Source organism: Arachis ipaensis, chromosome B04 (genome assembly GCF_000816755.2).
Source record: "Arachis ipaensis cultivar K30076 chromosome B04, Araip1.1, whole genome shotgun sequence".
NCBI lineage: Eukaryota > Viridiplantae > Streptophyta > Magnoliopsida > Fabales > Fabaceae > Arachis > Arachis ipaensis.
Window position 1 is genome coordinate 89,244,353 of NC_029788.2, and position 11,003 is coordinate 89,255,355.

At 35.4% G+C, this 11,003-nt stretch overlaps 1 protein-coding gene across 3 annotated transcripts; it reads left to right on the forward strand.

Annotated features, from left to right (window-relative positions):
* Positions 18 to 6,176, forward strand: LOC107639469 (transcription factor MYB3R-3). 3 transcript variants are annotated; one of them, XR_002361273.1, is made up of 10 exons: positions 18 to 170; positions 659 to 826; positions 1,057 to 1,207; positions 1,410 to 1,461; positions 1,597 to 1,654; positions 2,455 to 2,549; positions 2,627 to 2,730; positions 2,833 to 2,961; positions 3,967 to 5,063; positions 5,882 to 6,176. XR_002361273.1 is itself a non-coding variant. In XM_021121312.1 (9 exons), the coding sequence occupies exons 3-9, from the start codon at positions 1,062 to 1,064 to the stop codon at positions 4,985 to 4,987; spliced, it is 1,605 nt and encodes a 534-aa protein (XP_020976971.1). In that variant the 5' UTR covers positions 18 to 170; positions 659 to 826; positions 1,057 to 1,061; the 3' UTR covers positions 4,988 to 5,335. The 3 variants fall into 3 exon arrangements, 1 of the variants encoding a protein (XP_020976971.1); XR_002361272.1 differs by having other exon boundaries at positions 5,893 to 6,176; XM_021121312.1 differs by lacking the exon at positions 5,882 to 6,176 and having other exon boundaries at positions 3,967 to 5,335.

Below are 11,003 nucleotides of genomic sequence, written 5' to 3' on the forward strand. Positions count from 1 at the left end.
TTCGGTTTTATTCGATTTTTTAATTTTAATTTCTCTTTTCGCTTCGTTTCAACGGTCGAGGATTTTGCGAAACCGTAGCTGAGAGAAGAGCAGCAATTCTGGTCTCTGGTCTCCTCTTCTATTCTTCTGTGAGCTTCACTTCGATTTCCTCCACTTCTCTGCAAGCATAGGTAGTTCCCTCTATGCAGAGAAATTCACCTTCTTTTATGTTGTTATTATTTACTTAATTACTTTGTTTTTTTTCCCAACTCTTCACAATTCTTTCTTTCTTTTTCTCTTTGTTTTTGATGTTTGATCGAGTCTTCGCGATTATCTTTTGACATAAACAACAGAGTTTGATTTGTGTCATGCTGAATTGGGTTTATGGTTTCCTTTCCTTTTTAATTTCTTTTTCCGTTGAATACCAGTGTTTAGTTTTTCATGCCCTTTCCCCTTTCTCTAATACGGCAACTTGGGGAATGAGCAAGAACGTGGAGCACCTCATTTAGAAACTTACACTTACACTTACACTTACCTCACTAATATGTTATTTTCTCCGTGAATCACCTCATAATTAGAGATAATGTTGAATGCCCTTCAAATCCATCCATCCATAACAATCGTCATTTTTTTTTTATGGTTTTTCCGCTTCTCACCGCTGCTCTTTAAACACCTCCAGATATCCGGTGCCGAATCTATCGCCGCTGAAAGCCTGGGGCTTATCCAAGCCGAGAGTGAAAGAGATGGGGAGGGGATTGTGTTATTGGTGTGATGAGAAGAGTGGAATCTGCTTTCATGCGATAGAACCTCAAAAGACAAGAATACCTCTTTCTCACAAAGTTTATGTGTGAGTTTCATTACTGTATTTTTGTTGTTTTAAAGGTTTTGATGTGATAATTGAGTTATAAATCTGGGTTTTTGTTTGTATTTGTGTTTCAATTCGAAAGTCTGGGGTATTTTGTATTATGAGGTGTATTTTTAGAGTTTTCATTATTGATATATGATTGGAATTGCTACATGTGTTTGCATACGGTTTTTTTTTTTTATCCGTATTTTTGGTTTTGTTGCTGAATTTAGGAGATATGCTTGAGTTGAAAACAGAAGCGTGTTGTCTGGAGAATAAGCAATCCACTGCTGCTTCTTGCTCCTCTGTTTCCGAAGGCAGTGGCAGCCCAATTAACAAGTCCACAGAGATGTGTGGCCCTACATCTACATCGCCCTCACACCGGTAACTTTATTTAAGCTCTCTCTTTCTGATTACATTGTTCCGGTTGTTCGTTATTAATCATGAATTATGTAATCTGAGGGGAGTGTGCTTTTACTGCATGTTTTACAATCTGCATTGCTAGATGATTTCCTTTTTATTGTTGAACATGTATCTATTTTGAATTTTTGCTGTGATTTTCATTGTGTGAATATTTTCTGTTCAGGAGGATCACTGGCCCTATAAGGCGTGCAAAGGGAGGTTGGACGGCAGAAGAGGTTATTCTCTAACTCTGTCTTTGGAGACTTCTATTCTTTTGTCACTTCTTTGTTGTTTAGATGTGTGCTTGCATTGTTGCTTGCTTGTATGTAAGTTAATATCTGCTCTTAATGCCTTTCTTCAATTTTGTGCAGGATGAGACATTAAGGAATGCTGTTGCAACTTACAAGGGCAAGAATTGGAAGAAAATAGGTACTTTTTGTTTTTACTGTTTCTATCTGACATAATTTTTTTTTCCACATTGCTTATTTATTTATTAATTTAGTGGGTGGGGTGGGGAGATTCTAGTTCAATAATTATGTGATGACCTTGTGTGATTTATATGGCATTGCATAATTGGTTATAAACTTATAATCAAGAGAGACTATCTTCAGCTTACATGAATATATAAATTACATGATACATTTGACCCGAGGAGAGTAATATTGTTGATCATAAGTAACTGTTTTTGGATCAGTAAAATGCATGATTTTTACTGTAAAATACTCTTATCATTTTGCATGCCAGTATATTCATTGCACAGAGTTGAACCATCCATCGTCCATTCTGAAATTAAAAATCTCAACTAATGCTTTATCTCTTAGTTACATGAAATGTATGTTTAATGGAATATCTATGTTATTGTAACCTCTTCATTTAACTATTATTGATGTTTTACTCAGTTCTAAAGTGGAACTAGAGAATACTGCAGTTTAAGAAAAAAAGTAAGTGTATTATGAAATTTGAAAGATATAGGCTTGAGGACGCATTTGGTTAACTTGTTACTTTGTTGCAATGCAGAAAAGTTAGAATTAAACCACCAGGAATGAAAACTTCCCAACCTGTATTTGCCTCTCTTATAATATCTTCCGTGTGATTCACCATGTACGGAAATTGATTATGTTTGTGAATGATGGAAAGTTGTTTATGTGGCTTGGTACTCTAAGTGCTTAGTGTAACTGTGTAAGCATTATGCTGATTTCAATGACCTGAATTTAAAATGTGAAATGCAGCTGAGTATTTTCCTGATAGAACAGAAGTTCAATGCCTTCACAGATGGCAAAAAGTTCTCAATCCAGAACTTGTTAAAGGACCTTGGACATTGGAGGTTGAACCTGTTCTTTGTCTTTCATAAATTTTTTCCTTCAGTTTTTTCAAAAATTATATATATATTATTTTGGGCAGGAGGATGATAAAATTGTTGAACTGGTCTCAAAATTTGGGCCTACAAAATGGTCTCTTATAGCCAGGTCTTTGCCTGGTCGAATAGGGAAACAGTGCCGAGAGCGGTAGGTTGACTAGAATTTAAACTGATGATGTCATTACTATTAGTGGCTTTACACAGGAACTGCTCAATTTAAAATTGCTCTTCCCTTTTCAAATTCTTACAGATGGCACAATCATCTTAATCCTGACATAAAGAAAGATGCCTGGACTTTGGACGAGGAATTGGCCCTGATAAATGCTCATCATACCCATGGGAACAAATGGGCTGAAATAGCCAAGGTTCTTCCTGGAAGGTATGCTTACGTATTATTTCTGTTGTTTATTATAATGGAACATAGATAAGCAAAAGAAGTGGGCTTAAATCTTGATGTTACTGTTCAAATTACGAGTTATCATCTTGAGGCATTGTCTAATTATTTTCAACATGAATTTCGTTGTTTTTATGGTGGTAAGTGGATATTTTCCTCTTGCTCTCCTAGGAGGAGGTATTCTGCTTACATTTTTTTTTAAAATAAATATAAAAGAAGTACTTCTTAATACAAGCAGAAAAAGTCACAAAATTATGAAAACAAAAAACAACAAAGAAAAGGGATAAAGTCAATTGAGCAAAATTAATCTATCCTAACATAACTCTATTTCCATTAAAATGGTTGTATGCTTCTCAACCCATGTCTGATGGTGACTCAAGATAAGTAAAAGTAAACCTCCTATTGTTGAGGTTATAGGTAAGCAAATTTGGCTTAACTTGGTAAACAATGGCCAGTGTAGCCATGAACAAATTCTGGTGTAAAGAGAGACAGGTAAAGAAGTTATGAACTATCACGGGGACAGGAGATATCAAGGGCTCTTTAATGCCCTGTACTATTGCTGTTTCTTTTCTTTCTCAGTTCAGTGTCATATTCTTTTTGTGCATCCATCTAAACAGTTGCAGCTGTCATACTGATGTGGAAGTCGATTAAGCTTAATAAGCACCGAAGTTTTCGAGGATCCTCTTAGTTCATATGGCTTCTGAACAACACAAATTTTAATGATTTGTCCATCATCATTGTTTTAGGGCTGAAAAATCTGTTCAATGTTGTTCAGAACATAATGGAAGTACCACACTTTTATGGTTCAAATATTTTTGTAGAGTGAATCGTTGGAATAGCTATCACATAAAAGTTATATAAAGGATGCAGATTTCATTGATTATATGTGCACAAGTAGGAGGAGATAATTTGTGTTGTTAAATGCCATGGCATTTAAATTGTATTCGTCACAAATGCTAATATTTTTTCTACATTATTTCTCTTATGCAGAACTGATAATGCAATAAAGAACCATTGGAATAGTTCTTTGAAGAAAAAGTTGGATTTTTATTTAGCTACAGGAAGACTTCCACCAGTGCCAAAGAACAATGCACAAGTTGCTGTCAAAGATACAATTAGACTTTCTACTTCTAAAACAATTCCTGTTTGTTCAAGTAAAGAATTAAATTTAGCTGTTGAAACACCATTTGAACCTACAACTGTTAGTATGCTAGATGAGAGTGGCATGAATCAGTCATCCTCAGGGACAGTTAGAGATGTTCGTGATTCTTCAAGTGTTCCTGCGAATGAATCTGCTGATTCTGACGGTGTAGAATGCAAACCTGGATCATCCAACATAGATCTCGCCTGGAGCAACTCAAAGCCTGTGTCAATAGTTAATTTCAGAATAACTTGTGGGACAAATTTTGAGAATTCTGGACTAAGTGTAAACTCAAAATTTGAGCGGTGTGTAGACAATTGTGAAATGAGCTGCAGCAGCAGGTCTATCAGAACTTCTTTCTCCCAAGAAAGTCCTACCTGTGGTTCTTTGTGTTATGAGCCGCCACAGTTAAGTGGTTCAGTTCCTTTAGATTCTCTTTCTTTAAGCCTGCAGAATGAATACTGCTCTAATCCGATGTTGTCGCCTATCGATTACTTCACTCCAGCTAGTGTGAAGGGTAGTGAATTATGCAGCGAGACACCTGAATCATTTTTGAAAAAAGCTGCTGATACTTTTCCAAACACTCCTTCCATATTGAGGAGACGGAACAGAGTCGAAACACAAACCCCTCCTTGTAAACTTTTGAAGGTAGAAAATCATTCTTGTACTTCTAATGAATCAGAGAGAACCAAGGATAATTCTGGATCTGAGGTTGGGAGGTTCTCTGAGAGTCCAGCAAGCCATGACAATGAGAGTGACCTTCCCAAGGCTTACAATGCATCTCCACCATACCAGTTGAGATCCAAGCGAACAGCAGTTCTCAAGTCCGTGGAGAAACAACTAGAATTTGCATTTGAGGAAAAAAAATGAAAGCAATTTCAACTGAATGAAAATACCTGCAAAGAGTAGCAATCTGATTATGAAGAAACAACATAGCAAATAATTTGTAAGTGATTACCTATTATTGTTCCTTAAATGTATTCTATTCCGTTTCTGCTTAAGCTTTGTTTTTCTAAGGACTTCCCTGTTTTCAATTGTTATGAGAAACGGTGAAACTAATCCTTTATATGAGTTGTGTTTCCCTTGCAGCTTTTAAAGTAATACAATATAATAAAATAAAACCATGTTAGAGTTTGAACTTATTGTCCTTTAGGATTTGGTTATTTTTGCATTGCTTTCATTCTGAGTTAGTTATGAAATGCTATTTGGTTTGTTTGATCCCATGAGATTTTTATGGAGAGTAGGAACTGCTTCAGTTGTCATTATCTTTATCTTCAAAATCTCTGAATTTGTTTGGCGCTGTAGCATAACTGGCTAGCCTGCTGAATAAATACCTTCTTAACATGCTTTCATGAAAATGTCAGTGCTAGCAATTACCTTAACGATGATCCCAATGCTGTTGCCGTTCAAGGCACCTTCCCTAAAATTTTCGTGAGAGATATTAACTATTGGAAAAGGCATACAAAACTTTCAGCAGAGTTGGTGAGAGACGTACTTTTTGGTCCTGCATATGGGGGTAGCATTTCCAGATACCTTTTTCTTTTAAAGCTTAGTGCAAAGCATCCCGCATTATCAACAGATAAAATAATATGCTGCAGAGCATTAATTATCCAACATCCGAAACAATATTTGAGCTTTGCAATTGAATGTTCGTTTTATTTATTTAATTTTTCTACTTGTGGTTCATTTGGCAGCATAATGTTTTCTCCTTGCCGTTCTTGTTGCTTGGCATTTAGTTATGAATTCTGAATAACTTCTCTGCTGAATTGATTTAGGTACTTTATTGATTTTGGCTGGTTCTTCCAAATGGTTTGATAACGTTCGCGTATTTCGGGAAGACAGTTGGATAGTTGGTTTTTCATTTTCATCACACGTGAACAGAATTCAGCAGCTGTAGGATCCGGTATGTATAGAATAAGGCTTGCTGTATATACCAGTTTTGTACGGTTTAGGAACAATAAATCTTTAAGTAGCGTCGGTGTTTCCTTGGGTATTTTTTCTTAAACTTTTTCCAGCCTGACTTACAAATCAATAAAAATGCAACTACCATTCGGAGGCATTACACCGAAATTGTTTAACGATCATTCAATGTTAGCAAGATATGAGAATAGCATGTTCATCAAGAATTGCCACCGAAGTGAAACCAAACTGGTAACTTTGGTTTTCTTTTAAAGAAACTTGTAGGACATGTACACCGGATCTAAGAACATTAGAAATCAAGTATTTTCTTCAAACCTGTTTAAACGTTTTTTTTTTTTTTTCTTTCTTTCTTTTTTTTTTTTTTTCTTTCTTTCTTTTTTTTTTTTTTTGGTTAAAACTGAATTGAAGAGTGCTTCACTTGAATGAAAAATAGAAAAAAGTTTTTTGGGCGGGGACAACTCTACCAAATCAAGATCTCTGGGGATTAGTTTCGATATTGTTCTACTCTATGATTTCTTCCTACTTGATAATACTATCGTGTTCCTCTTGTAATGGACAACACTATATCATATCAATGATCAGTGATTTTATATTATTGATGTTGTGATAAGAATGGGACATGGATGCCCATTCCCATGTGAAACTTACTTTCTCAAAAAGGAATAATATTAAATGAACGTTGAAATTATATCCCCCTATTCATGTATAAATAGAGGCCTTTGCTTCTAAGAAAAATACAATCAATAATAACAATGTTCTCTCTCTCTTTTATATTCTCTCTCCTTACAAGTATTTTAAGTACTCCTCTCTCTTATTTTTTATATATAATATTAGTAAATATATTAATCATCTCTATTATATTGAGATAGTAATTCTAGTAAATATTACTACTTGGGTTATCTAATTATATTTTCATATTTTATTTGTTGCTTCTTCCTTATTTTTTTAGTTATTTTATAACACGTTATCAGCACGAGACTCTGATCAAATTTTTAGGAAGACTCGGGTAACAAATTTTTATTATGTTGAAGCTCTCTCATCTTGAATTTAATGCTCTTGATATATCTGAAAATAATTATTTATCATGGATACTAGATGTTAAAATCCATATTGATTTAATGGATCTTGAAGATACCATTAAGGCTGAAAATAATGCATCCCAGAAGGATAAAACCAAAGCCATGATTTTTCTTCGTCGTCATGTTGACGTATGATTGAAAAATGAATATCCCACATTAAAAGATCCTGCAGATCTGTGGAAAGGTCTTGAAGAAAGATACAATCATCAAAAGATGGTGATACGTCCTCAAGCCTGATATGTTAGAGAAAATTTTCTCGACCTTCCATACCTCGATTGTGCTCCTGCAGCAGCAGTATCGAGAAAAAGAATTTAAAAATGTTCTGAGTTAATTTCTTGCTTTCTTGTTGCTGAACGCCAACAATGAGTTGCTTTAAAGAAATCATGAAGCGCGCCCAACTGGCGCCGCCGTCCCATTTTCTGAAGCAAATGCGGCAAATTATAACTCCAGAAGAGGTAAATGGCAAGATTTTAATAACAAGAAAAATCATGGAAGGAAAAGGAATTATGTTCAAAACAGAAGATCTCACCAGAAGTGGGATAAAGAAAGAAACAATGGGCAAAGTAAATCAATTGAGGATAAATGCTTCCGTTGTGGTGGAAAGGGCCATTGGTCACGTACCTGTCGTACCCCAAGGCATCTAGTTGATCTTTATCAATCATCCTTGAAAAAGGATGACAAAAGAAAGGAAACAAATTTTGTTTCAAATGATGAAAATTCCACCACTCATTATAATATATCTAATTTCTTTAAGGATTTCGAAGGAAATATTGGCTATTTGATCAATGATGGAATAGTTTGATATGTGTATGTGTTTGTTAAGTATTCATGTGAATAATTTTTACTGTGCATGTACTTTTGCTCATTTTATTATTATTATTATCTGTTTTTTTTTTTTTTGAAGAAAAATGGCAAGGACATATTCTGAAGATATTTGCCTTGCGAATAGTGCAAGTTCGCATACTATTCTTAAAAGTATTATATATTTTACCCATCTTGTGCCAAAAGAAGAGTATGTTAATACTATTATTGGCTCAGGCAATGTGATTGAAGGCTCCGAAAGAGCTATAATTTTGTTTCTCGGAGGAACAAAATTCATAATAAATAATGCACTATTGTCTACCAAGTCTCTAAGTTTCAAAGATATTCGCCAAAATGAATATCATATTGAGACAATGAATGAGGGAAATCATGAGTATTTATGTATCACAACTCATGATTTAGATTAGAAAGTTATATTAGAAAAATTACCCCCACTTTCATCTGGGTTGTATTATACTAAGATTAGTGCAATTGAATCACATGCCATTGTAAACCTGAAGTTTACTAGCCCAAATGAATTCATAACTTGGCATGATAGATTGGGTCATCCGGGAACAACCATGATGAGGAGAATTATTGAAAACTCTCATGGACATTCACTAAAGAACCAGAAGATTCTTAAAACTAGTGAATTTTGTTGTGCTGCATGTTCTCAAGGAAAGTTAATTTTAAGGCCATCACTAGTAAAGATTGGATTTGAGTCCCCTGAATTCCTAAAAAGGAACTTAATTGGAATGCATCATCGTTGATGCATTTAGATCCTCGATCAGGGTAATGTGAACTAGAAGTTCAAAAGATTATACATTTGCAAAGAATAGCAAATGAATTGCCTGATACATTTTTCGATACAAAGAGGATAACCAAATCTTATATACCAGCGGAAAATGCTCCAATTCGAATTGATGTCCCAGTAGGAAAAGTAGCCACCGAAGCAAATTCACGCCAGAAGCGTGGTAGGGCAGAAAATGCCCCAATTCGAATTGATGTCCCAGTAGAACAAATAGCCACTGAAGCAAATACACGCCAGAAGCATGGCAGGCCTGTCGGTTCCAAAGATAAAAATCCTCGAAAGATAAAAGAGGTAAATACTATTCCTGTTGAAAAAGACATAGTAAAGACACCTGCAGTTGTCCAAAATTCTGATATAATTTTAACGCCAGAAGACGTTCAGGTACCTGAAAATTGTGAAAATGATGAGATCTCGATAAATTATGTCTTTACAGGAGAGAAATGGGACCGAAATAAGACAATTGTCAATGAAATATTTGCATATAATATGGCATTACATATCATGCATGAAAGTAAGGATCTTGAGCCAAGATCAGTCGAAGAATGTCGACAAAGGAATGATTGGCCAAAACGAAAAGAAGCCATGAAGGCTGAATTAGACTCACTTGCAAAACGTGAAGTCTTCGGACCTGTAGTCCGTACACCAGAAGATGTAATACCTGTTGAATACCGGTGGGTATTTGTGAGAAAACGAAATGAGAAAAATGAAGTTGTGCGCTATAAAGCCCGACTTGTGGCACAAGGTTTTTCACAAAGGCCCGGTATAGATTATGAAGAAACATATTCCCCTGTAGTGGATGCGATAACATTGCGTTATTTGGTCAGTTTATCTGCATATCATAAATTGCATATGCATTTAATGGATGTGGTAACAGCCTATTTGTACGGCTCATTAGATCGGGATATCTATATGAAAGTCCCTGAAGGACTAAAGATATCTAAACCATCCAATGAATATTCGCAAGGGTTATACTCAGTCAAATTGCAAAGATCTTTATATGGTCTAAAGCAATCTGAACGAATGTGGTATAATCGTCTGAGTATCTGGCCAAAAACGGATTCAAGAATGATGATATCTGCCCATGTGTTTTCATAAAGAAAACTATATCTAGGTTCATTATAATTGTTGTGTACGTTGATGATTTAAATATCATTGGGACTCCTGAAGAGATTCCAACAATTATAAAAACTTTAAAAGAAGAGTTTGAGATGAAAGATTTTGGAAGAACTAAATTTTGTCTCGGCCTGCAGATCGAGCATATAAAAAATGGGATATTTATTCATCAAACAACATACACAGAGAAGATCTTGAAAAGATTTTATATGGATAAGTCACATCCATTAAGTACCCCAATGATCGTAAGATCTTTGGACGTGGAAAAGGATCAATTCCGTCCTAAAGAAGAGAATGAAGATATCCTTGGTCCTGAAGTACCATATCTTAGTGCCATTGGAGCGCTAATGTATCTTGCTAATAATACACGACCCGGTATATCATTTGCTGTGAACTTACTAGCAAGGTATAGTTCCTCTCCAACCAGAAGACATTGGAGTGGAATCAAACAAATCTTTCGATATATTCATGGAACGGTTGATATGGGATTATTCTATCCTTATGGATCCAAGTCACAACTAGTTGGCTATGCAGATGCTGGATACTTGTCTGATCCACATAAAGGGAGATCTCAAATAGGATACCTGTTCACATATGGTGGTACAGCTATATCATGGAGGTCCACAAAACAGACGATAGCAGCAACTTCCTCTAATCATGCTGAAATACTGGCGATTCATGAAGCTAGTCGCGAGTGTTTTTGGCTGAGGAGTCTGATTCAATATATTTTGTCATCATGTGGACTGATTGATCATAAGATAGCTCCAACTGTCCTGTTTGAAGATAATACAGCATGTATTGCTCAACTTAAGGGTGGATACATCAAAGGTGATAGAACAAAGCATATTTCTCCCAAATTCTTCTTCACTCATGATCTTCAAAATCAAGGGACAATTGATGTCCAACAGATCCGTTCAAGTGACAATCTGGCAGATTTATTCACAAAGTCACTCCCAAAATTCTCCTTTGAAAGATTGGTACATGAGATTGGGATGCGCCGATTTCGAGACATTAAATGATGTCGACAAGAGGGGGAGACTGTACTCTTTTTTCCTTGGTCAGGTTTTTTTTTCATTGGATTTTTCTTGACAAGGTTTTTAATGAGGCAGTTTCCATCACAAAGGATATTGTACTCTTTTTCCTTCACTAAGATTTTTCCCAC

Excerpts from the sequence above, each read along its gene's own strand:
- LOC107639469 (XM_021121312.1), top strand. The coding sequence starts at position 1,062 with ATGCTTGAGTTGAAAACAGAAGCGTGTTGTCTGGAGAATAAGCAATCC. Across the intron at positions 1,462-1,596 it reads GAGGTTGGACGGCAGAAGAG|GATGAGACATTAAGGAATGC; the intron begins GTTATTCTCTAA and ends AATTTTGTGCAG. Across the intron at positions 2,550-2,626 it reads AAGGACCTTGGACATTGGAG|GAGGATGATAAAATTGTTGA; the intron begins GTTGAACCTGTT and ends TATTTTGGGCAG.